Source organism: Lolium rigidum, chromosome 5, assembly GCF_022539505.1.
Source record: "Lolium rigidum isolate FL_2022 chromosome 5, APGP_CSIRO_Lrig_0.1, whole genome shotgun sequence".
NCBI classification, from domain to species: Eukaryota; Viridiplantae; Streptophyta; class Magnoliopsida; order Poales; family Poaceae; genus Lolium; species Lolium rigidum.
Window position 1 is genome coordinate 13056167 of NC_061512.1, and position 27273 is coordinate 13083439.

Below are 27273 nucleotides of genomic sequence, written 5' to 3' on the forward strand. Positions count from 1 at the left end.
GTGGGCGGCTTCGCTGGCCCCGGCGTCATCGGAGGCGCTGGTGGGGCGGTGGGGGGTATCGGCGGCGCCCTCGGGGGCGTGGCGGGGGGCGTCGGAGGGATCGGTGGTGTTGGCGGCCTCGCTGGTGTGGGTGGCGGCGGTATTGGCGGACTGGGTGCAGCCGGCGGTGGTATTGGTGGGCTTGGCGGCGCAGGGGGGCTCGGCGGCGGTGGCCTAGGTGGGCTAGGCGGTGGTGGACTCGGCGGCCTTGGTGGCGGCTCCAGTGGACTCGGCGGCCTTGGCGGTGGCTCAGGTGGACTCGGAGGTCTTGGCGGTGGCTCAGGTGGACTAGGTGGCCTCGGCGGCGGCGGTGGTGGCGCTGGTGGGCTCGGCGGCGGCATCGGTCACGGCGGCGGTGGCTGCATCCATCCGTGATGCACCCAAGCCAGCACGTCCATGCATGCAGGCCTGTCGACGTGGACGCTGCGTTTCATGCATGCATGGTGCACGTACTACGGTGAACAGTCGTCCGTGTGAGATTGTCAGTGCGTCGTAGGAAGCGTATGTGCTGATCGGTGTTCGTCATTGTTTGTAGCATCGTTCGTTCGTGAGTACCTTTGTGTTGGGAACTTGGGATAATAAGGATGCTAAGCGGCAGCTAGCTAGATCATAATGTGTTGTGATTGTTTGTAGCCTCGTTTGTTCTGTCTAGGGTCTTGTACTCGTTGTGTATGTCGTTTATCCTGTAGTATTCCCTGCAAAAGTAAATGAAAATTGTTTTATTTTCAGTTGACTAACTTACACAATAAGTCTAAAAACTACACTACAGGCGAAAAGTGTCTTTGGCTCATGGGCATCAGTGCTCCTGCTGTTAAAAAAATTCGAAAATCATACATATTTATTTCAAAATAATCTGAAAATAAATCTAGACATAATAAATGACGCAACCTATAAGCGTGTAAAATTTTAATATGAAATTCTTCATATTATATACTACACAAAAAAGACAAAATCTGTTCAAATTTGGAGATTTGAAATATGTATACCCAGATCCACGCGTTTGTTATTTTTGTGTAGCCCAGTATTTTTTGTATTTGAAATTGAAATTTTACATGTTTATGGGATAATTCATTGGCTACACCATGATTTTTTTTCTAATTTTTATAAAATACATAAATGTGATTTTTATTTTTTCTAAAATAGCAGGAGCACTAGTGCCCAGGAGCACCAAATCTCTGTCCCACTACAGGAGTCTAATTAATTTTCTTTTCTGAAACAGCGAGCCCTCCTCGTCGATTTTCATTAAAACGCCACCACTTCTACAACTACAAGAGATGTAAAAAGGAAAAAAAAACAAAGAGAACAAAAGCTCTCTTGAATACTGGATGGCATCTTCTACCTTACATTTTGTATCCCCGTGACTAGGAAGTACTGAACTATAGCATCACAATTTTAACATAAAAACAACATTTTCCTGGCATAACAATTTCCAACAAAATTGACAATCACTTTTTCACAATTTTTATTTAGTTCGTCAATCTTGCAACCAGCGGATTGAGCACGTCCATGAAACTTAGAATACGCTTCTTTATCTTCTCGACATCCACTTCACGGCTTCATGTGACATACTGCACTAGATAGAAAGGCACGGCTTGCCGCGCGTTTGCCCGTTTGCGGTGGAATCGATACATATAACTGGAATGACCATTATGTTGGCAAGCGGCATTGTGGATTAAAAAACAGAGGAAGTTTTAGACCTAACCAAATGTCATTCTCCAACGGTAGGGAAATAGACTTAAGGGTTCAACTAAAGTTAAGATTGTTTTGGATTCATGGAAAACACCGGAGAATGAAGAAGAGATAATCGGAAACAGTTCCGGGAGAATCCAAAGGCTGTTCGGGTGTTTCCAGAGGTGCCTCAAATCATCGGGAATTAAATAATATATATTATGTATTAATAAAGTGAATTAATTATATATTTATTAATAATAAAAAGGTGCAACCCACCTTAATGGGCCCCTCTCAAAGGGGAGACCATTAAGTGGTCGGCCACGCCCCCATGGGCTTATGGGGGCTAGCTAGGGTTGGAGGAAGGTGGGGAGCATGGGCCTTGTAGGGCCCAGCCGTCCACATCTTCCCTTGCCCCATTTTTTAGTCCCATATTGATGGCATTGTAGTTTTGATCATGCCATAGATAATAATAGTGGGGTGGTAGAGATTAGGTACGCCGCTAATTACATGAACCCGCTAAGCATATCCCCTATTAGTGGTGGCAACATTTTTTTTCTTGCAGCGTGCCGACTTACTAGTCAAGCGTCCACCATTGGTGGTCTCTTGTGATTCACTCTAGGCACCTCATCATATCTGAAAAGATGCATCTAAGTACGACATGAGTCGGTTACAATGGTGCCCCGATGATTTTAGAGCATGCAATCTTTGTACTCCAAATTGAGACGCCATGGTCTCCCTAGGACACACAATCCTCGCATTTGGCATCCCTGGAACAGTTGGGCCTCTTTCTACATCAAGAGGGTATCCGACTTCTTGACCTCGGCAGTAGCCCCCCATGTTCTTAGAATCACACAAAGCATGATGTCATGGAACCGCATTCATCGTCGCCGAGTGAAGGTGTTTTCTTCTCCTCATCCTGTCCGGTAAGTGCCTTGGTTATGCACCTCTGTCTTATACCCTAAAGGGAAATCTTGAATGAATCCTCCTTGCTGAGTGTAGTAGGAAGCTAAGGCACGAAGAGTCCTTTGGAAAAATCATGTCAGCTCTGTAGGGTGGATGTAGGCCGGTTAGAAGGTTATGTGACTAGGTCTGATCCTAACCTACCTAATGAGACTCCATTCTAAGAATGTGATACAAATATGAAAAAAAATGTCTCTTTCATTCTAACCAATCTTGACGGACTCGACATGCATATTCAGACCCGCCTCCTCTCTAGGCGTCATATACGATTCTTAAGTTGACATCAGAGCTTGGGACTATCATTGTTATGAGTCATTGCCTAGAGTCTAGACATCGAAGATGGAACCCGAGGAGATGGCTTATCAATTTAAGGTACTTAATACTATGGTGAAGTAGTTGTCCAAGGAGCTTGCGGATGATGGCCGCAATAATTTAAACCTTATACTTAGATAGTTGGTTTGGGTAGTACATTTTCCTTCCATAGTGGCATTCCGGAGCAAATGTCATGGTGCCCCAACATAATTACTTTTTACTCAACTAAAATTACGATACTTATTATGTATTAGAGGAAGTATTTGAAATCTAGGCATAAGAAAAAGAAAAGGTGGTTCTAATATAATTATGGTCAAACTTCACATAAAAAGGACCACGTAAAAAAGTTGAATTCTATGCAAAATTGGCCATAACATTTAGGATAAATTATTTTTCGCACCTCCTTTCAATTACTATGAATTTTAAAAATAAAAAATAGAATATTAAAGATAATTCGATAAAAAAAAGGAATATTAAATTCGATAGCACTGTGTTCTGAACTTCTGATGCCCTTTTTCTCTGTAGCCGCAGGCCCGCACCTCCACGGCTCCACCTCTAAATCCAGCCGCCGCAACCCGTGGTCGACGCCGGCGACCATGGTTCCGTTGTTCTGTCTACTTCCAACGGCCGATGCCCACCACCATGTTAACTTTCCCGCGCCGCGGCGGCTGTCCTAGAGATTGCGCGGCTGTGGACTTAGCAAGGCCGAACGGCACCGACAGGATGCAGCGCTCGTTAGGGGCCAAACCTCCTCTAGGGGCTTGCAGGTACGCATCCATATGTGTTGATCTACGACTACGCTTGGTGCTTTCTCATTTGGGCTGCCGTTCTTCCCGCCTCCGCCTGTTCTGTCAGTTCTGATACCTTTTTCTCAAGTAGTAATTCTTGGATATTATACTTGGGTTTGCCACTGACAGCGGCTTTTCAGGATTTGTGTTTTGCTCGAGTAAGATGCATGAACTCTGGTACTCCCTCTACTGTGGGATATAGAAATTACAGCCAGACACGGCATTTGTATTCAAACAGGGGAAATGTCAGTTACCATACAAGCACAAATTTCAAGAATGAATAATGGATGTAACAATTCCATATGAGTAGAAATTAGAAGAAATTAGCGACGGAAGTAACAGTACAACAGGATGCTGTATGCTTATTTAGTCCCCCAAACAAGGCAATGTGAATTTGTATAGTAAGAAAAAAATTCAACTGAATAATAGAATACTAGATGTTCTGTAGGTGCTTCCAGGGACAGATGGAATCTTCCAGTTCCATACAAGCACAAATACAAGCACCTAGTGGGATATAGAAATTACACCCAAACATGACATTTGTATACAAAGATCAATACTGGAAATGTCAGTACCATACAAGTACAAACTACAATATTGAATAATGGATGTAGCAATACCATAGGAGTACAAATTACAAGAAGTCAGCAATGGAAGTAAAACTACCATAGGATGCATCAGTCTGTTTTATTTAGCCCACAAACAAGGCGATGCAAATTTCGATAAAAAAGAATCTCCACTGAATAATAGAACACCAGATGTTCTGTAGGTGCTTCCAGTCTTTTTTTTTTGACCATGTAGGTGCTTCCAGTCTCATCAACCAGTGATAATTTTTGGGCACTTATAAGTGCTCTCTTTGTCAATGTGCTTGTGGGCGTCCTTCAGATCATCTACCAGCAACTTGGTTATATCATCTGCTTGACTATCAACGCTGAGATGAACCTCTTGTAGCTGTTCAAGAGTCTCGATGCCATAAATCCCTTCAAAGGCTAGAAACCGCATATCGATCCTCTCGAGTGCGGGCATTACCTTTTTATTTTCTTTAACTGCAAAGCTTATCCTTGGTACTAGTGTTGCAAAGAAGCGGAGCAGCTTTAGATTCTCAAATCCACCAGGTGGAACAATGATCTCCCTATCTGTCAGCTGTTTATTTTCCTCAAGGATGTCCACTATGTCCTGATCTTCCCTGGCTGCACTGAGTGTAAAGGTGAGACAAAACAATTTGGGCAGTTTCTGGATGAGCTGGAAAGTATCAGTCCTAAGAACTGTCACAGAAAGTGTCAGCTTGTATAGATTACTGAGATTTTCGATCCACTTTGGGGGCTTTTCCATTTTGCCAGACAGCTCCAAGGTAATGAGGTACCTTGGAGGAGCAGACATGGAGTCTAATGAGTTGATAAACTCAGAGCGCTCATCATTTATTACTAGAGTCTGCAGACCGCAACTGCAGAGGTACTCAATGGAGGAGACCAATTGCTTGAAGGTCTTACTACCCTCCTCTATATTGAGCTTGTAAATGCCAAGCTTTCTTAGCCCTGTCAACTGGTGAAGGCTTGCTACAGCTGCTACTGACTCCTCAGTGATCTCAATCCCTGACAGTATACGAAGTCCTTTCATCGGCTCGTTATTTATCCCTTGAGGCAACTTGAGTGTCTTCCGTGGATATTTACTCCCCCCAAGCATGCTACGGAGCAGTTTGAGCCGCCCAAAGCTTTTAGGCAGTGCTGCAACATTGGTCTCCCTTATGTCAAGAGTTTCAAGGTACTCTAGCTTTTCGATCTGTGATGGAATCTCTCTCACCTCTGTTCTTCGAAGGCTCAAATACTTGAGCACAACCATTCTGCATATGTCACTAAGATGCTTCTGTTCCAAACCTTTCCAACCCTCAAGATCTAGCACTTGTATTATTCCATTGTTGAATGAATGGAAAGGCAGTCGTTGGTTCTTGCTTCCAAAGGCAGTCAGTGACCGCACTTGAGACAGATTCATACCTTTTGTTGAACTCCCATGCTTGGAACCACTGCTTTGCATGGAGAGTCGACGAACTTTGTAAGTAGGAGCTGGCATCAGCCAGTGGCCACCAACAACAGTGATAAAGTTCTCTTCACTTGACTTGGACACGATATATTCGAGAATCATGTCATGAACTTTGAACGATTTGACCTTTCCATTGCTGCTGTGATCAACAGGACATATTATCTTCCTGCTAATTAGCTGATTAAAGTATGTTTCCGCCACTTCCTCTGCAGTTAGCCCTTGCTTCTCAGCCACAAAGCATTCGGATATCCACCGCCGGGTGAGGCGCTTCCTACTAATTGTCATGCCCTTTGGAAATATACTCAAGTACAACGAGCAGGTCCTGAGTTCTGGAGGTAGATTATTGTAGCAATAATCCAGTATCCTTGTGACTCCATCCAAGGTAAGAGGAGCCACCTTCTCTGGAAAAAAATCCTGGAAAATTCTACTCCAATACACATCATTTTGTTCCGGGTTGCAGGAAACAAGACCAGCCATGGTGACTATGGCCAAAGGCAGACCCCCACAATATTCCCAAACCTTCCCCACGACCTCTTTGTTCTCTCTGACATTGTTGTTTTTGAATTCAAAAACGCTATGATCAAGTGGATTTATTGAGTAATCAGTATGTTTATCAACTGTATTGTGAGTATCAGTGCTCATATCATTGGAGCAGGGCAAGCCAACAACTGTTTCCCTTCCATCACTACATTGGGCTTTAGAAACACTTTGATCAAATAGACTTCTGGAGTCGGCAGGATTAAGAACATTAACTGTATGTAGAAGATCAGTTCCTTCTCTGTCGGAGCAAGCTGTACCAACAGCTTGAAATCTTGTTGTCACTATTACTCGGCTATCTTTTGTATTGTCATATGGCAACCAAATTCTAATTTTGTCCCATGTTTCTGCGGACCATATGTCATCAATCAGAAGGAGATACCTGCCAAAAAAAAAAGTTAACAAAATACAAATGAGAAAATAAATGTTCCTCCAATTAGGATGTCTATTTATGCTTAATTTGAATGAAAAACATATAGATAAATGTCTATGTGCACCGACCAGTGAGCATTTGCTTCTTAAGAAAAAAAAATACAGAGCCTTGCTTACTGCCTTTCTACAGAATTATGATGAATAAGCTTGCTGCTGTACATTTATTTTTGAAGATGATCAACACAGTATGATATCCACTTTTCCATTGATATTATAATATTATTTGATTCTACCAGGATATATAATCTTATGACTACTAAGGCCATTACGTAAAGGTATGTACCACGACAATTGGTTATGTCTCTTTTTATCCAAAAAAGGGGAAGCCTTGTTATGACTACTAGTATGCAACATTGTAGATTAACTTGCCATGATAAAAAAGTTAAGTTAATATGTTTCCAAACTATGCCATGTTAATGAAAGCACCTCATTTTCGTGGCGGTGGCTTTCTTTTTTTTTTTTTGGAGCAACCGGCAGGAGCTCTGCCTTTTCATTAAGAAGAGGGAAAATGACCAGTTTATAAGGAAAACTGGCCGAAAACCGATACAAACACGACACCGACGTGTCCGGTTTATGAGGAAAACCAGACAAGAAAAAACAACACGGCGCAGTTTTTCAGGAAAAACCGGCGAAAACCACACATGGCCACACAACCTAGCCGAACTAGGTATGGAGAGCCGCCGGAAGACACCAGCACAACGGCAACGGCGAGCACCACGGCTGCCCGGTCCACGTCCCTGGAGAGGAAGTCAGAGCCGAAGGAAACGGCTAGGCCAAACCAGCTTCATGGGGAGAGGCAGGTCGCGAGAAGCAAGCCAGCGGCACTCGCGCACCGACGGAACCCGAGGACGTCGACCCAACCAGTAGGCCAAGCAACTCAACGAGTCTCCCAACCATCCGAAAAATGACGCCTCCAGGGAGGTCACGGCGTCCATAAAACGCCGCCGTCATCCAATCCGGCAAGCCGGATTTGAGTTTTCACCCCGGAATGGTGGGTGAGGGGTGTCGAGACTCCACAACAACGCCTCCAAGGAGGAAGAACCACGCCCACGAGCGCCGCCGTTGCCGGCACCGACCAAGTCGGGCAAGACTTTCGTCTGGAGACCCACAACCAGCACCTCCAGACTACAAACGAGTGCGAGCCACCGGCAAGAGGGACGCCGCCCACGCCCAAGGAAGCATGCCCTGCCGCCCACGCGGCCAGGAGCATGCCAGCAGCACCACCTTGTATCCCGGAGCCGCCGCTCCGGCCTCCACGCGCGATAGGCCAGCACCTCTCTCCAACCAACCGCCGTCTGCGAGACGCCGAAACCGGCGCCTCGCCCACCAGATGCAGCGCCGCCGCACTGCCGTCCTTGCGCCGTGGCACACCTCCACCACGGGCCTGCAGGTGCCAGACCTGCCACCCACGGTGGCGGTGGCTTTCTGTATCTATGGTTCTCTCTAATTTTCTTAATTAGTCTAGGAATCTATATTTAATTTAAGATGCAAGCTATGCTCTGGTATCTATGTAAAACTGCCTTAGGTAAGCAAAATCCCAATGCAAGATACTTAGCGTTCAAGGCTGGACACAATGACAAAAAGCAAAGAAATGGATCGGCGCACATGCAGTACCTTTTTTCAGTCAGGCGTGTTTGCAGTACTTGGATAAGTTGGTCGTGGTCCAGCGTTTCTAGCTTGTTCTTGGTGAAATCTGAGCTGCTGCGAGTGACTTCCTTGCTGAGACCGCAGATCAGTGGCACAAATTGACTTATTGCGCTTCCAATATCTGCCGCTATGTTTTTCTTCCTTTCCGGCGAACCTCCTCCGCTGCCGCCTTGCTTTGTGCGGTCCTGTTGCTCGATTTCACCATGAATATCCCTAGGGATGTGATGCGACTAGTTAGAGCTTCATCTAAGTGTTGAAAAAGCGTTCGGAGTTTAGCAAACCTCTTCAGTAGTAGTTACTAGTAATAATAATTTACAAAAAGCAACGCAATGGACTAGAGGCACCTCTTTTCATCCAGGGGTCTTTTCTGCTCGTCAACAGCAACTTTCTTGTTCATGTGGCAGCATATCAGTGTCACAAATCGCTTCAGTGAGCTTTTTTGGCCTTGCTGCTCCTGTTCCATGTCTTGCAGCTTGCTTTGGCCCAGAATATCTGGGGTTTTGATTTGATACAGAATATTCCTGAGGACTTCATCTTCATCATAGTTCTGAGAGATAGTGACTGATGCCCAGCAGTCAAATTCGTTCCTGAATTCCCGGTACAATGCTGTGGCAATGGTGGTCTTTCCAACACCACCAAATCCGACTAAGGACAGAACAGATCGATGCCTTTCCGGGCCATTGTGTTTCGTTAGCCACTCCCTGAGCTTCTTCATGTCCTCTACTGCTCCCACGGGCTCTTTTGTGTGGATGAGCTGACGGATGGCCGGCAGGTGCTCCCCAATGCTTCCAGTGCCAGAGCTGGTGACATTGCCTTTGGTTGGGGCTGGGTTGTCCAGTCCATATCTTACGCGTCGTTCAGCAATCTGTTGCGCCCGAACCTTGAGGTCGGAGATCTTGGAAGCAATCTGATGTCGAGGCCAGAACGTCCGTAGCTCATAGAACCTCATCACTAGGAACGAGCATGTGGCATCGCTGAGTGAGTCACTTGGGAGGCGGTGGGCAAAGTTGTCGATACAGTCTTCCATATCGTATCCCATGTCACGTATCTGCTTCATCCAGTCCTTGAGCCGCCGGTCGTGGCCTTCTGGGGCAGAGCCGATGTCACCAAGGAAGGCCTGCACGGTCCTGAGCTCATCACTGATGTACTGGACATCGCTGCGGACGCCACGGATCAGAGTGTACTCCTGGGCAAGGAGGCCGCCCAGCTTGCCCAGAAGAGATTTCATGGTGGCCTCGGAAGCGCCCACCACAAACTCCATCTTCTCTGTCTCTTTGCTTTTTACTCTACAATCTATCTCCTGTTGTTGCAAGGCCACCAAACTATGTTTCAATGGCGGAAAGCTGACATATATTGCATGTGTAGCTGTTCGTAATTAGAACAGAAAATGAAACAAGATCATAAGGGTCAACATAATCGTGGTAAGAAAATAATTAAGTTGAAGCACTAGACATTTATAATTTCAACATAACAGTGTACTTATCTATTGTCATAATATTAAAAAGTAAAATTGATCTATGGCATAAGATAATATAGGAAAAATAGATATTTTATCATACACATGTTTGGGCCTGATTGAGCAAATAAAGCAGAAAAAGTAGCTATAGTCCTGGTATAATTTGATTATAAAAGATGGAAAAAATAAAGAAGAGTATTGCTTGGAAAAATCAATTGGAGACACATGGAATTATCGAAGAATTGAAAAAAGAGGAAACAGAGGACAAATCTTGGAAATAATGTACACCCGCATTGTGGGTTTTTGTTTTTCAAAGGATTCTTTCCATTCTCTTAATTTTTTTTTTTGCGGGAGAAGGATAAGCATTACATCGGAAACAAAGCAGAAAAGACCCCAACAAACACAAAATTACAGATCTGTCCTTCTGCACGTTGACCCGCCTTTGATTCTGGAATCTTTTAATTTAGTTCATTCTTAAGTCTTGGTCACAACAGCTGATATCTATGGCCCCAACAGCGCGTCTTCCCGGCCCCACCAGCTGCGGCAGTGGGGACGTGCAAGAATGGAAGAACCAGGGCAACCACAATACTGCCCCTGTGGGAGCTTGCGCGTTCTATATGGTGAGTCATCCAAGTGGCTTCAAACTTTTATCCGCCTTGCAGTGTATTTACTTCCTCCGTTCCATAATTTGAACGAAAACCACTGCAAGAATTATGGAATGGAGGCAGTATTAAATATATGCTTAGGATTTACATTCTTTCTTTATTCATTTGCTTAATTTAGTATGTGCATTATTATTTTCCAAGTTGGTTTTCTAATATATTTTTACCTAGAATCTTGACATAAACTTTGGAATATAATAATTGTTTGATATTAGTTCTAATTAAGAATTGCTAGCATATTACTCTGTTTGATATTTTCAAAACGATGCTTAATTATGAACTTTACAAAGGATGTGCCTAAAAGAAAGCTTTATAGAATAAAACGAGGTTAACTGGGCTTAGATCTACAAATATATGCAATTGTCTAGCTTAAAAATATTTGAACAATCCAAATACAAACTGTTAATTTGTAATCTGCATATTTTATCACTTTTTTGTGGACTTTCAGAACAAAATTCAGAAAGAAAATCAGAGGTGAGTGTTTTGTGTTGGTTATATTACAAACTTGCAGCTTTTCTGCTTTCTTCTCTTCCTTTTATTGAACAAGAAAACAATAGTGTCTGGCTAGATGATACCCTCGGTCATCCCACGCCACGTCCAGATGATCTTGTTGATAGGGCTAGATCGGGTCAAACTAAAACGAAAAACTAGCTAACTAAAAACCCTGAAAACTATCTGACGATCTAATTGAACCTGACGCTCTAATTGAAACTCTAACAACTAGATTAACTGAAATTCTAGTTATCCTAAAATGGCCATAAAATCAATTCATCAGGTTTTAGCATCAAAAAGGCCAAACAGGATATAGTATTGGTGTTGGTTATGAAAAAGCTCAAACTGGAGAAGAAGCCCACTGCTAATACATCATTTGCCATGCTGCTAGTTTATTGGATGAAAAACAACCTCAAGAGAAAATTACCTCGGACTATCTTTCAGGGCAAGGAAAGAATAAGTTGCGAGATAATGAAACGAGAGAAGAAGAAAATGTGGGAAGAGGAGCCCTCACCTGGGAATGACACAGAGGAGACGGCAGTCGAAGGAGTCGTCGTCGCAGGCGAATGGAAGGCGTGGTGGCCCTCCAGTGCAGGCTTTCAACAGGCGGATGGAATGTTTAATCTAATACAGTCTGGCATCCACTTGTATAGGAGTAGATAGCAACACTTCAGAATGTCCAAACTATACACATTTGCTAACTAATTGAATGATGAAAAGCACTCTGGAGAGAAATACGACCTTGGGATCTTTCTTCTCCGCCAAGGTTGGTAGCATCAATGGCAGGATGGGGCAGAGGACGCACAAGCTATGCAGGTTTTGTTGATCCCTCACAAGAAGTGGTGGACCTCACAAGGTATGCAGGCTTTGTTGATCCCTCACAAGAAGCGGAGTACTAAATTGCAAAATAATTCTTGTTTGAGTAGTACGTGTTGGCACTTACAGTTCAGCCAGCTGTTTGAGGTCAAGTCGTGATTCCAAATCATATACGACAGCTAGATGCCTGACATGCCATTGGATATATATACAATTTCTACTCGTAGAAATACAACAATTGATAGGGCAACTGACATCAGAGAAGACTTTCCAGTCCTATATAACTTTCCCAAGCAGTTGGCCCATCGGTTCTCGAAAAGTCACCATATGTTAGAAAATCGTTGCTGGTTTTCATTAGTAGCTTGGATATACTTGTTAGTATAGCAAGCCGCATCAAGGTTCATAAACTAATTGCAGTACAGAAGTAATTTCAGGGAAAGAGTCATGTATATACTACTTTTCAAAGCAGCTGGCACCATCGGTTCTTAAAAGGTCAGACACGCATTAGAAAACTGTTGCTCATTTTACGCATCAAATGGAATACTACTGACACACAGGAACTTAAATGTGTACTGTCACATGCTACCATATCAAATAAAATTTCTCTAGGCAAAATCCCCTTGTTGGAGGTATCGCTGTGGATTCTTCCCCCCGTGTCAGTTTATGGTCTTCTTGTCTGGCCGACGTTGTTTGTTCTTTGTCTTTGGCTAGGCGGTGCGTGGCCCTAGGACTAGCGTGGATGTCGGAGCGGCGGCTCCAGATTATCGCATTCGCCGTGCTGCATTGAGGTGTTGGAGTGTTGGCTTTGGTCGCCCGGGCGACTTGGTTGTCGACTTGTTTTGGGGTGCGGCCTTGGGGCGGGCGTGGATGCTGGAGCGGCGGCTCCAGGGGTTGCGTCTGCCGTGTAGCGTCGAGGTGTTTTAGGTGCCAGCTTCGGTCGCTAGGGCGACTTGTTCATTGACTAGTGTGGTGGCGTGGCCTCGGGGCTGGCGTGGTGCGTTCTGTGATGTATGGTTATAAACTGTCCAAACCTCTCTCTACTTTATCAATCAAAGGCATTGCCAATGTTCGGAAAAAACAGACTGTGAAAACTGGATACGGAGAATGCAGGATGGAGGATGTTAAGCGGTGGACCTCACAAGCTATATATGCAGGCTTTGTTGATCCCTCACAAGTAGTTGCAGAGAATTACTTGAAGTACTGTTGTTTGATTAGTATGTATTGCCACTTGCAGTTCAGCCAGATGTTTGATGTCAAGTCGTGATTTCAAATCATATATAGGTCAGCTAGGTGACTAACATCCCATTGGGTATACAATGTCTGTTGTGAGCTGCCCGACCTGAATTACTTGTACTCCCTTCATCCCAAAAAAGCTGCTCGACTTTTTCTAGATTCGAATATATCTACAACTAAAATGTGTCTATATACATCCGTGTCTAGATAAACCTGAGTAGCATTTTTCGAGACGAAGGGAGTAAAATGTTTAACAATTGACAGGGCATCCCACATCAAAGAGAAGACTTTCTAGTTTCTTAATTTCACACCCTCCATTATTGGCTTTAAATACTTGTGTGGCATGTGCAATGCCTGTTCACTCATGGAGACTTTTAGAAATGACAAAAAAATATTATGGGAATCTCGACAATTATAGCGAGAGGGTGGAAACTCTTAGATAACTAGAGCAGAGTTCACATGACATCGAATAGAAAATATTGCCATTTCCAGATTCCAGAAAATCAAATGTCTGCCAACCAAATTTACTTGGCTCTCTCTAACCTAAAAAGTTTGAATCTATGAGCTCCAAACCTTCTAACTTTTCTCATTTTTTATAACGAATGCAAATTCTGATGTAGCCCTACCAGCGGCCAATGGGTGATACCGACCTGCCATGAGAGAAATATGGCTATACACGAATTCCTTGTACACCTTGCACGTGTATATGTAGCATATCTTTATTGAATTGCCTTTTTTTTTGCTAATTTTGAATAATATATGTTTGATCGTGCAAGTTATATTTCTTAACTTGTGGTTGGTGAAACTAACTAATTTGTGACTCTAGAGGCCATGTTTGATATCGTAATCATTGCTAACTTAGCGGTAACAACCCTATCTTGTACTCTAAACTAACATATCTTAGTTAGGCTAACTTAGCAGTAACAACCCTAGATGCCATGTTTGAAATCGTAATCATCGCTAACTTAGCGCTTACAACCCTATCTTGTACTCCAAACTAAGATATCTTAGTTAGGCTAACTTAGCAGTAACAACCCTAGAGGCCATGTTTGAAATCGTAATCATCGCTAACTTAGCGCTTACAACCCTATCTTGTACTCCAAACTAAGATATCTTAGTTAGGTTAACTTAGTAGTAACAACCCTCTAGAGGCCATGTTTGAAATTGTAATCTCTTTATTTCGGAGTGCAACCAGCCATCTAGCTTGTATTATGTCACCGCTAATGATAGATCTAAAAATTGTGAAAACTAGTTGTTACGAATCGGCATCTAAAAGAAGATCCATAAATCCTAGTAGTTGATTGTTGTGATTTGCCACATATGGCAGATCCATAAATGCATTTTAGAACATGAGACTCAGATAATGAATTTAACCTTTGAAATATCTCTACATTGTTATTCAAACTTAGAACAAGTTCATGAAATGTTAATTAATCTCAATACACAGGGGATTATAAATACTCCAAAGGTCACCATGCATGTCTTAGTTGGCCCATTTGTTCCCCAAAGGTCGCCATATATTAGAAAACTCTTTCTTGTTTTCATAGCAACCTGGTTGTTTGTTAGCATTGAGATGTGCATCAGATTAAATGATACTGACGGAATGAAATTAAAATATGTACTGTTGCGTGCTACCGTATCAAACAAAACCTCTCCAGGTCAGATCATGAATGACTATAGTATATAATACGAATATGAGTAGTAAAAGAGAAGGTCGTCAATCACGAGATGCCATCTAACCCATAATCGTAAACTAAGCAATCGGAAGAAATACGTTCATGGCTCAAGCCTAGACACAACTCACAACATACAACACATCCACGCCGAGAGAAGACACGGAGAGCTCGCCGGGAAGCCGCTGGCGAGGAAAATCTCGTCCTCGCTGGGAAGGCATGGAGGAGGCTCCTGTGTGATGTAGCCCCGCTCGCCAACGACACTACATCAAGGCCAACAAGTCCCCCAAGTGGACCGATGACACGGGCTCGAGCTAAAGCGATACATGACAAGGTGAACTCGCCCCTCACTACCCTCGACCTCGGTACCCCATTGGATGGAATGCTACCTCATGCCGAAACACTTTGTGTGATTAGGTACATGGAGCATCAAGACCCCGGAGAGGATGAGACGCCATGGTCAAGGGAAGGAGAGGAGCAGCGGAACCTGGAGATGAACATGAAGCCGAAGCCGACGTCGCCCGAAGAGCGCCAAGGAAGAGAAGGACGCTGGCCGGTCCAGGACCCGGTCAGACCGGACCCACGACCGGACGCCCCGGCCACAGGCCCGGTCAACCGGGCGCAAACCGGGCCAGCTCCCTCGTACCGGACGACGACCGGACCCAGGACCGGATTCTTCGCAGAATCCCGGTTGGCGACCGGTCGACCGGACCCAGGACCGGACAGCCCGGTCACAGGCCCGGTCAGACCGGACCCATGACCGGACAGCCCGGTCCCAGGCCCGGTCTGACCGGACCCCAAACCGGATCCGACGGGAATACCCCACCAAACTGCATTGACTTATCCATTCGCATACCTGTTCGCCCTTGCTGGCTGTGTGTGCCTATTTAAGTAGCTGGAACCCCTCCTTTACTTTTCAGACTTGTTTAGAACTCAAACCTAACTTTGAGCTTAGTCTCCCTTGGGTATCATCCCTCTGTAATCAAGGCCACCCTTGTGGATGTATGGATTTGGTAGTGAGAGATTCTAGTGTTATCACTCTCTCTCCCACTCCTTGATTCGTCCTCCTCACCGGTCTCTCCTCTCGGAATTCTACCTCGAGTCTCTTCCGGGCGGATTCTATTGGCACGGTCCATCGAGCCGTGAGGGTAAGCATCGATTGTATCGGGTTGGTGTGCGTGGATCTTCGTGTGTTCTTCGTGTTCTTCGTGTTCTTCCGCCTCTCCCCCTCTTTCCCCCTTGATTCCTTGGGTCATTCGCGAGATCGGGCCACAATCGGGGTCTTAGACCTCATCATATGGTATCAGCAGCTTTTGGTTTCCGCGGATTTGACCCTCCACCCACCCAATTTCGTTTCTAGAAAATTTTCCAAAAAATAGCCCTAAATTGCCTTTGGACGGATCTGTGATTTGGTTGAGTTTTGAGTGGTTTTGCTCCGTGGATCTGGTGTTGTTGTGCTTGATCTACTATTTCCCCAACTTTTAGCCTCCAATTCCATCGTTTCCCTTCGTTTTGGTCGATTTGGTTTTGGTTTGGGGAAGAACAGGAGAGAGAAAGCTGCAAATCGTGCAGCCCGGTTTCGAACCCGGTCAACCGGACCCCAGACCGGACCATCCGGCGCAGAACCCGGCCAACCGGCCGCAAACCGGACAGCCGGCCCAGAGACCGGTCAGACCGGCCGCCCGACCGGACACGCCGGCGCCAGCTCCGGTTCAACCGGACCACCGACCGGCTCCTCGTCTTCGACATCGACTAACACCACCGCCGACCACCACCACCACCATCATCTCCACCATCGCAGGTATAACTTGCAGTAACCCTTGTAGCCCTCTTCTTTTTGCGATCTATCCCACGAGCGAAGCTTCCGAGTGTTGCGAAACATCGCACGAGGTCCCGACCGTGAGGGTGTGCGTTATGTGAGTAAAGCTCATAAGTGGAGCTCGTGAGTGGCCAGCAAAAGAGTAAGAGCATAGTGTGCTAGTGAAAAAAAAAAGCAAAGTGCAAAGTGCCACCGATACAAAAAGAGTGAAAAGCTTTTAAGCAAGCAAGAGAGATAGAGAAGAGAGACCTCGTGCGAATCTTGGTGTTTCTACTCTATGCAACCTAGCTTCGATCTCTTCTTGCGTTAGTGTGACATTGAGCACCCTTGCTTAGGGGTTTTTCATTTTTCCGCTCGTTCCTTGGTTGCACTAACCCCGCTCATCTCGTGTGTGAGTTCCACATTTTTCCGTGTTTATAGTGATCTCCACTTTGACACTTGATTTTTGGACCTTACCCACTCTTAACAACATACTCGATTTTGGATTTCGTCTTTTGGCTTTCCACCATCCACTCCTAACACCATATTTGCTAGCTTTTGCGTGTGCCTTTGTGTGTGTCCCGATACAATTGGTCTTACTTTCGGCTTGGTTGATTGCCTCAATACTATCTTACCACGGTAAGAGTGAGAGGTAGTCTCCTTCCTCTAACATCCACAACATAGTTCTTGTCTTGTGATCATGGATAGGCACGGAGACCAAGAAAAGGAGGATGAGGTCCTACACCCCTCCGAGAGGTTGGCCACCCAACACAACCTATGGGTGCAACGCCAAGAGTTCAAGGACCAACTCAACTTGTTCGAGACACGCATCGACCAACAATATGAAGAAGTGGCTCACAACTTCGGCCAAGTGAACCAAGATATGAATCTTCTTCGTGAAGCTACGGACAACTTGCATGACCAAGTGACGGCCAATGATGCAAACATGGAGCGGCGCATGGATAGTCTCGAGCGCGCCATCAACAACTTGGGACGCCGACATCGACACCGCTCTACTTCCTCATCGTCATCGACTTCCTCACATGATGACTACTCCCATGATCGCCATTCCTCCTCAAGCTCCGACTCAAGGCATGGAGATCATCATCGACCTCGGCGCCCGCATGCTCGTCAAGATGACTCTCGCTCAAACTCAAGGCGCGGAGAGTTCCATCGCCATGCTCGTCCTCATGAACGTCCGCAACAAGAACAAGCTCTTCACCAAGATCGTCATCAAGCGGCTCGCCATGCCCACCATGGGCATGACGACCATCCCCAAGACAACGTCCTCCACAACATGGACCCGGCACCTCATCGTCAAGCCCATGTGGATGCTCAAGACCAAGGTCATCAAGATCCACCAAGGCGTGATCTCCGGAATCATCCTCGCCATGACCAAAGGGGCCGAGGACAACCACAACATGATCAAGATGAGAGGGCCAATATTGGACAACGTCAACAACCTCGTCAAGATCCGCAACAACTTCCTCAACATGAGCCAAGTGAAGCTAGTGTTCACCTCAACCGCCAACCCAATGCTATGGTTGGTCGTGGAAGACCTCCTCTACCACCTCAAGTCGCAAGAGATGAAGGCATCCGTCCTCGCCGCCGAAACTTGGAAGATGAAGAGAACATGTATGGGAAACTCAAGTTCAACATGCCCAAGTTCAAGGGTGAAGACGACGCCGAGGCCTACCTCTCATGGGCACTCAAGGTTGACAAGATCTTCCGCATCCACAACTACTCCGGTGCCAAGAAAGTAGCCATGGCCTCCCTCGAGTTTGAAGATTATGCCAACACTTGGTGGGAACAAGTTGTCACTCTTAGGGAAGAAAAGGGTGATCCTCCAATTGATACTTGGGAAGACATGAAGGAGGAAATGCAAGCTCGCTTTGTCCCTACACACTACAAGACCGATCTCTTCAACAAACTCCAAAAGTTGAAGCAAGGCACCAAGACCGTTGAGGAGTTCTTCAAGGAAATGGAGTTAACCATGATGCGAGCAAACATCCAAGAGTCCGAGAACCAAACCATCGCTAGGTTCTTCAATGGCCTCAACTACCCCATCAAGAGGATTGTGGAGTTCCAACAATACTCCAACATGGTTGAGTTGGTTCACCAAGCTTCCAAGGCCGAGCGTCAAGTCAATGAGGACATCAAGTACTCGAAGTCCAAGCAATACTTCGCCTCCAAGCTTGCTACATCAACTCCCACAACAAGTGTCAAACCAACCGCATCCTCGACACCTTCCAAGCAACCTTCTATACAAAGTCGCATGAAGCAAACGGTGTCATCCACCGCCTCCTCCAAAGCCTCAACGGGACCCTCCAATGTCACTTGCTTCAAGTGTGGCACCCAAGGCCACAAGTCCTTTGAGTGCAAGAACACCAAGGTTATGATCACTATGGAGAATGGTGACATAGAGACGCTAAGTGAGGGCGAATATGAAGCCCTAGTGCAAGCCGCCGTTGCTAATGAGGAAGAGTATGATGAAGAAAGTGGAGAAGACCCTCTCTTATGCACACACGACCCAAGCCCCTCACTTGTGGTCACTCGAGTGCTCACCACTCAACCCCAAGCTATGGAAGACCAAAGATGCAACATCTTCCAAACTCGTGCCGGCATTGGTGGCAAGTCAATCAAGGTCATCATCGACGGTGGGAGTTGCCACAACTTGGCAAGCACCGAGCTATGTGAGAAGCTCAACCTCACGCTTCGCAAACATCCTCATCCATACCATGTCCAATGGTTGAGCGACAAGGGCAATGTCAAGATTCAACACACCGTCACCGTCAACTTCAAGATAGGACCCTATGAAGACACCGTCGAGTGTGACGTGGTGCCTATGACCGTGTGCCACATGTTGCTTGGCTGCCCATGGCAATTTGACAAGAAGGCCATACATGATGGTTACTCCAATGCATACACCTTCAAGGTCAAGGACAAGAAGTTCGAGCTTCGCCCAATGACTCCTAGCCAAATCATCGCCGACAATGCGAAGGCTTTAGCGAGGGCACAACACAACACCCACCATAGTGAGTTGAGAGGAGAGGGAGCTACCCACCAAAAAGAGAGTCAGCGCCACCACCCACATATGAGTGAGAGAAAGAGTGTCCTCCTAGCCACCAAAAGCGAGTGGAGAGAAGTGAAAGACAACCCATCCACCACCATACACTACGTGCTCATTTGCAAGGGCCTCTCGTCGGAGACTAATGACTTAACCAACATTCCTTCGTCTTTGTTGTCTCTTTTGAAGGAGTTCCAAGACGTCTTCCCCGACGAGCTACCTCATGGACTACCACCGCTTCGGGGCATCGAGCATCGCATCGACCTCATACCCGGGCGCTCCCTTACCAAACCGCGCCGCCTACCGCACCAACCCCGAAGATACCAAGGAGATCCAACGCCAAATACAAGACCTCCTCGCTAAAGGGTACGTCCGAGAAAGCCTTAGCCCTTGTGCCGTTCCCGTCATTCTTGTGCCTAAACCGGATGAGACGCAACGGATGTGTATGGATTGTCGACCTATCAATGCCATTACCGTCCGTTATCGCCATCCCATTCCACGTTTAGATGACATGCTTGATGAATTGAGTGGTGCCACCATTTTCTCTAAGATTGATTTGCGTAGTGGCTACCACCAAATTCGCATGGCAATTGGTGATGAATGGAAGACGGCATTCAAGACCAAGCTTGGTCTATATGAATGGCTTGTCATGCCATTTGGTCTTTCAAATGCTCCTTCGACTTTCATGCGTCTTATGAATCACATTTTGCGACCTCTCATTGGCAAGAGCGTGGTTGTCTACTTTGATGATATCCTCATCTATAGCAAAAATCTCGAGGACCATGTTCAACATGTGAGAGAAGTCTTATGCATCTTGCGCCACGAGAAGCTCTTTGCCAACTTACCAAAGTGCCATTTCGCTCAAAACAAATTGGTTTTTCTTGGTTTTGTGGTTTCCGCCAACGGGATTGAAGTTGATTCTTCCAAGGTTGAGGCCATCCACAATTGGCCCACTCCCACAAATGTTGGCCAAGTTCGAAGCTTCCATGGACTTGCCGGATTTTACCGCCGCTTTGTGAAAGATTTCAGCACCATTGCTTGCCCTTTAAACGAGCTTACAAAAAAGAATGTTCCGTTTGTTTGGGGCAAAGCACAACAAAAAGCTTTTGATGAATTGAAAAAGAGACTCACCGAGGCACCACTACTTGCTCTTCCCGATTTTACAAAAACATTTGAGATAGAATGCGACGCGAGTGGCCTTGGAATCGGTGGTGTTCTCATGCAAAATGGAAAACCCGTGGCATACTATAGCGAGAAGTTGGATGGCGCACGCCTCAACTATCCTATATATGACAAGGAGCTTTATGCTTTGGTTCGTGTTCTTGAAGTTTGGCAACATTACCTTTGGCCAAAAGAGTTTGTTATCCACTCGGATCATGAGTCCTTGAAGTATTTGAAAAGTCAACACAATTTGAACAAGAGACATGCTAAGTGGGTTGAGTTCATAGAGTCCTTCCCTTATGTAATCAAATACAAAAAGGGCAAGGAAAATGTGGTTGCGGATGCACTTTCCCGCAAGATTACTCTTCTACTCACCCGCTTGGAGTTTCACATTTTGGGTCTTGAGGAGATCAAAGAACTTTACCCTTCCGATTCTTTCTTTGGACCAATCTTTGAAAAGTGTTCCATTGACCGAGGTTTTGATGATTTCTATTTGCATGATGGCTACTTGTTTAAAGCTAACAAAGTTTGCATACCCGAGTCTTCTCTTCGTAAGTTGCTTTTGCAAGAGTCACATGGAGGTGGCCTCATGGGTCATTTTGGACGCGACAAGACTCTTTCGATGCTATCCACACACTATTATTGGGCACGCATGAAGCGAGACGTGGAGCGCCTTTGCAACCGTTGCACCACGTGCTTACAAGCTAAGTCCACATCCAACCCCCATGGTCTTTACATACCTTTACCCATTCCATATGCACCTTGGTCGGATATAAGCATGGATTTTGTGTTAGGCTTGCCAAGAACAAAGCATGGGCATGATTCAATCTTTGTGGTAGTGGATAGGTTCTCCAAAATGGCTCATTTCATACCATGTCATAAGAGCGATGATGCTTCACACATTGCTTCATTGTTTTTCAGGGAAGTGGTTCGCCTACACGGAATACCGGCAAGCATTGTGTCGGATCGAGACGTCAAGTTCATGAGTTATCTATGGAAGTCGCTCATGGCAAAGTTTGGAGTCAAGCTCTTATTCTCATCGTCCTCGCACCCTCAAACCGATGGACAAACCGAAGTGGTCAATCGAAGCCTCTCCACACTCCTCCGCACACTTGTGAAGAAAAACTTGAAGTCATGGGAAGATTGCCTCCCCCACGCGGAGTTCGCCTACAATAGAGCCAAGCACTCCACAACATTACGGAGTCCCTTCATGATCGTCTATGGATTCGAACCTCCAACGGCACTCGACATCCTCCCACTACCTCTTCATCAAAGGACGAACATGGACTTCGATAAACGCTCCACCGCCATGAAGAAACTACATGAAGAAACAAGAGCAACCATACAAGACCATGTCCTTCGCCAAGCTACCCGCCTCAACGCCAAGAAGAAAGAACGAGTGTTTGAAGAAGGAGACCTCGGGTTCACCTAAGGAAAGAAAGGTTCCCTCAAGAACGCAACTCCAAGCTCAAGCCAAGAGGAGATGGGCCTTTCAAGGTACTCAAGCGCATCAACAACAACGCCTACGTCATCGGCATACCAACATCCAAGTACTTGGTGAGCAACACTTTCAACGTCTCGGATCTATCCCCACATCATGGAGATGAGGAAGGACAAGAGTCGAGGACGACTCTCTCCCAAGGGGGGGGGGAGATGATGTAGCCCCGCTCGCCAACGACACTACATCAAGGCCAACAAGTCCCCCAAGTGGACCAATGACAAGGGCTCGAGCTAAAGCTTTACATGACAAGGTGAACTCGCTCCTCACTACCCTCGACCTCGATACCCCATTGGATGGAATGCTACCTCATGCCGAAACACTTTGTGTGATTAGGTACATGGAGCATCAAGACCCCAGAGAGGATGAGACGCCATGGTCAAGGGAAGGAGAGGAGCAGCGGAACCTGGGGATGAACATGAAGCCGAAGCCGACGTCGCCCGAAGAGCGCCAAGGAAGAGAATGACGCTGGCCGGTCCAGGACCCGGTCAGACCGGACCCACGACCGGACGCCCCGGCCACAGGCCCGGTCAACCGGCGCAAACCGGGCCAGCTCCCTCGTACCGGACGACGACCGGACCCAGGACCGGATTCTTCGCGGAATCCCGGTTGGCGACGGTCGACCGGACCCGAGACCGGACAGCCCGGTCACGAGCTCCAGCAGACCGGACCCATGACCGGACAGCCCGGTCCCAGGCCCGGTCTGACCGGACCCCAAACCGGATCCGACGGGAATACCCCACCAAACTGCCTTGACTTATCCATTCGCATACCTGTTCGCCCTTGCTGGCTGTGTGTGCCTATTTAAGTAGCTGGAACCCCTCCTTTACTTTTCAGACTTGTTTAGAACTCAAACCTAACTTTGAGCTTAGTCTCCCTTGGGTATCATCCCTCTGTAATCAAGGCCACCCTTGTGGATGTATGGATTTGGTAGTGAGAGATTCTAGTGTATTCACTCTCTCTCCCACTCCTTGATTCGTCCTCCCCACCGGTCTCTCCTCTCGGAATTCTACCTCGAGTCTCTTCCGGGCGGATTCTATTGGCACGGTCCATCGAGCCGTGAGGGTAAGCATCGATTGTATCGGGTTGGTGTGCGTGGATCTTCGTGTGTTCTTCGTGTTCTTCGTGTTCTTCCGCCTCTCCCCCTCTTTCCCCCTTGATTTCTTGGGTCATTCGCGAGATCGGGCCACAATCGGGGTCTTAGACCTCATCACCGTGACTGCTGCCACGGGGTCCTTGGGGCCTGTCATCGCCAAGCTTTCTGCTCTGCTGGGCAGTGAGTACAAGCTTCGGCGTCGTACTCGGAGAGATCTGAGCATCATCAGAGCCAAGCTCAAGCCCGTGCACTCCATCCTCTGGAACATATGGGAGGGGGAGGAGCTTGATGCGCCATCAAGAGCGTTGAAAATGGAGGCGCTTGATCTCGCCGACGATGTGGAGGACTCCATCGATGACTTCATCCTCAGCTTCGAGCGTAACCTCATCAACAAGCGGCTCGTGCAGATCAAGATCAAAACAAGCCCCTTCCAAGATTTCAAGAAACGAGTGAGTGATGTGTCGGGGCGGTGCCGCAGAAAGTGGGAGGAGAAGAAGAATCCTTTCTCAAGCTTATTGTCATGTGGAAAATTAGCCAATGACAACTCCAATCCTGGCAAACCTCGAGCTTATCCGTTTGTCCGCAAGGTTGCATCAGAGCTTGTTGGTCTGGTTGGACCAAGGGATAAAATCATCCAACACCTTGTGGGAGAAGATGACGAGACAACACCGGTGGGTATGGCCAGACAAAGGGATGAGCTCAAAAAGGCATTCATTTATGGATCGGCCGGTATGGGAAAAACAACCCTGGCCGACCTAGTTTATGGGACGATTGGAAGTAATTTCCAGTCCCGGGCTTTTGTGTCAGTTGCTCGGCCAGGTGGTAACATGAGGGAGGTTCTGACACGAATTTTCCAACAAGTTGCGCCCTTTTCTGGCGCCGAAACGGCCACCGGCGAAGATCTCATTGGCATCATATCGAATTTCCTCAAGGACAAAAGGTGCGCTAATTTTATATCTTCAACTAGTTTGTTTAAATTTTATCTGTGCTGTTTCAAGTTTATGTTTAAGAAGGATGATTTAAAAAATAGTTTCGTCAAACTTCTTGAACTTTGATAAAAAATAAATTCTAGATTTAGCAAAAAGTAAGTTGAATTCCATACGAAATCTGCCGTGGAACTACAGAAAATTTCGTTTTGATTGTTACTTCATAAAAGAAAATTGATGCATGCAACTAAAGATATGAAGTGCAGCTTCAATCATTTCACCATTTCCTTATTTTATATTCATGATTAACCGGATAATAAAATCTCAAATTCACCATGCAAGATATGGTATAGGCTGTTCAAATTAATTTAGTGACATAATTATGATACTTATGTTTATTGATATGAAAGAACACACTATCAGTATATAAATTTTGATGCATCTTTTTTATATTTGGCAGTGAATATACTGATAGTTTAGGCTGTTCAAATTAATTTGGTGACATAATTATGATACTTATGGTTATTAATATGGAAAAACACACTATCTGTTATGTTTCCCTGTTATGGTATATAGAATTAGGACTAAATAAATATTGTGTAGGCTATCCACCTACTGTACTCCTCAAAGCCCTCCATGCCCAGCCGGGAAGAATATGCGTGACCCCCTATATGTCGCTTGTAGCGAGTGGAAGCAATGACTGGATCACATTGTTTGCCTTCATGGGCCCGGTGTTAAGCTTCATTCACGACTATTTCAAAAGATCGATCTGATGGAAAGAGCTAGGCAGGGATACTAACAATTTATAGAATAAATGGTGAAAACTAGGACTCGAACTCGAGACCCTAGCTTTGATAACATGTTAAGCTTCATTAATAATTAACTATTTCAAAAGACCGATTTGATGGAAAAAGCTAGGCAATTCACTTATACAGTTTAACACCTGAACCAGCGAGCGTTCGCATGCATATGAAGTCAGCCATGCACACATGACTGATAGTGACGAGTGGCATAAAGAAAGAGGAAATTCCTTATTTGACACTACCTTAAAATCATCTTCCTATTTGGTCTTAGAAAAAAGTTCTTTCTATTTTTCCACTTGGTGTAAAATTCTTTGCTAACATGACACTGTAGTGCATTCTGCTGGCACAATAAAAATTCTACAAGTGCCGTGAGACACTTGACCAGATGAGAACTTCACCAATCAGCTCAAATATTCCCAAAAGCAATATTACAAGTCTATTATTTCATTATATTTACACCGATGGATATCGAGCACACTTTGCATGCCTCGTTCTCACATTCCATGCCTATGTAATACAATTACACAAATCTTTACCTACTAATAAATGAAGTAAGGTTTCTCGCTTTTTTCGCCCAACTTAATATTGCCCTTTTTCATGGTTGAAATTACTGGTAGTTGCCACCGGTTAGTAGAAAAACCGTTCGTTACATCCTTCATCCTTGCACTGGATACGCTACCGAATTTTTTGTTTGCCTCGTTTATCCGTGTGCAACATTTCCGTCCTCTAGGTGGGCCAGAAATTTTGCATATCTTCTAGCCCCTCTGCGGCCCTGCCGGGTGCTGATGGACCGCAGCACTATAACCTGACTGCCGGGTGCTGATGGGCCACAGCGCTATATCCCCCTATCTGTTTTTACTTGCGGCAGAGGGCCTTTCAGGCCTCCTAAAAAGAGTCGCCAGTCCCCGCATCCATAGGATCTCCAGGTGGCCTCTACAGTGCCTGCTGTGAACCACCTCCTGTTTGCGGACGACAGCCTGCTGTTTGTGAAAGCTAATGGAGAGGGAGCTCATGAAGTTTCTGAGCTTCTGGAAAGGTATTGCAATGCCTCCGACCAGAGAGTAAACTTGGACAAGTCCTCGGTCTTGTTCAGTAAGGGGTGTCCAGAAAATACGAGGTGTATGGTGAAGAACATTCTACGGGTTCCGAATGAAACGTTGAATGAGAAATATCTCGGTATGCCGTCTGACATTGGGAGGGCCAAGAATGGAGCCTTTAAGTACCTCAAAGACCGAATTTGGACACATGTACAAGGATGGCTGGAGAAACTCATGGCATCTGGCGGTAAGCATGTTCTTATAAAATCAGTACTGCAAGCCATTCCCACCTTCTCTATGTCGTGTTTCAAATTGCCGCGAGGCTTATGCCAGAACATCAACTCTATGATCCGAGAGTTCTGGTGGGGGAGAAAGGAAGGGAAGAGATGTACTGCTTGGATCTCTTGGGAGGTGATGTGTTCACCCAAGTATGCGGGTGGTCTTGGTTTCCGAGATATAGAGCTTTTCAACCTGTCAATGCTAGCGCGACAGGCCTGGCGTATCCTTCAAAACCCGGAAGCTCTTAGCTCGAGGATTTTGAAAGCGGTGTATTACCCGACTACTGACTTCCTGGAAGCGACACTGGGTTCTTCGCCCTTGCAGGTGTGGCGAGCCCTAGTGGAAGGCCGAGATGTTATGGCACAGGGATTGGTAAGAAGAATTGGAACAGGTGAGCGTACACATGCTTGGAACTCAAATTGGATCCCCCGTGATTTTATGTTGCGCCCACTTGGAAGCCGGAAAAGCAATCCACCAATGTTAGTGTCCTCGTTCATTGATGCTACCTCGGCAACATGGAGGAGCGACCTACTTGAGGAATTCTTCCTGCCCATGGATTGTGAGGCCATTCGTGTGATCCCTTTGAGCACGAGAAGATTGGATGACTGTTGGTCATGGCATTAGAGCAAGTCTAACAGGCCCCGTATATTTTCGCCCCGTATAACACGAGTAAAGGGCCCTGTATCCAATGCGCTGGCCAAAACCCGGACGAGCTAGCGAGCCCGTATCCCCACCCCGTAAAACGAATATTCTGTTTTACGGGGTGCGGATACGGGCTCGCTAGCTCGTCCGAGTTTCCGGCCCCTCAAAACATGGTTTTAGACAGCAATTTGCACAACAATTTCACATCAAA

General features: G+C 46.0%; 1 protein-coding gene across 1 annotated transcript; it reads right to left on the minus strand.

Annotated features, from left to right (window-relative positions):
- Positions 1 to 4441: 4441 nt before the first annotated feature.
- On the minus strand, positions 4442 to 9684 carry LOC124654225 (disease resistance protein Pik-2-like). The gene is made up of 3 exons (XM_047193242.1): positions 8849 to 9684; positions 8391 to 8564; positions 4442 to 6726 (listed from the first exon to the last, which is right to left on the minus strand). Exons 1-3 carry the CDS (start codon positions 9682 to 9684, stop codon positions 4587 to 4589), a joined length of 3150 nt encoding a protein of 1049 aa, XP_047049198.1. The 3' UTR covers positions 4442 to 4586.
- Positions 9685 to 27273: the final 17589 nt, after the last annotated feature.

Excerpts from the sequence above, each read along its gene's own strand:
- LOC124654225 (XM_047193242.1), bottom strand. The coding sequence starts at position 9,684 with ATGGAGTTTGTGGTGGGCGCTTCCGAGGCCACCATGAAATCTCTTCTG. Across the intron at positions 8,565-8,848 it reads GGCCAAAAAAGCTCACTGAA|GAAGAAAAACATAGCGGCAG; the intron begins GCGATTTGTGAC and ends TTCGCCGGAAAG. Across the intron at positions 6,727-8,390 it reads ACACGCCTGACTGAAAAAAG|GTATCTCCTTCTGATTGATG; the intron begins GTACTGCATGTG and ends TTTTTTTGGCAG.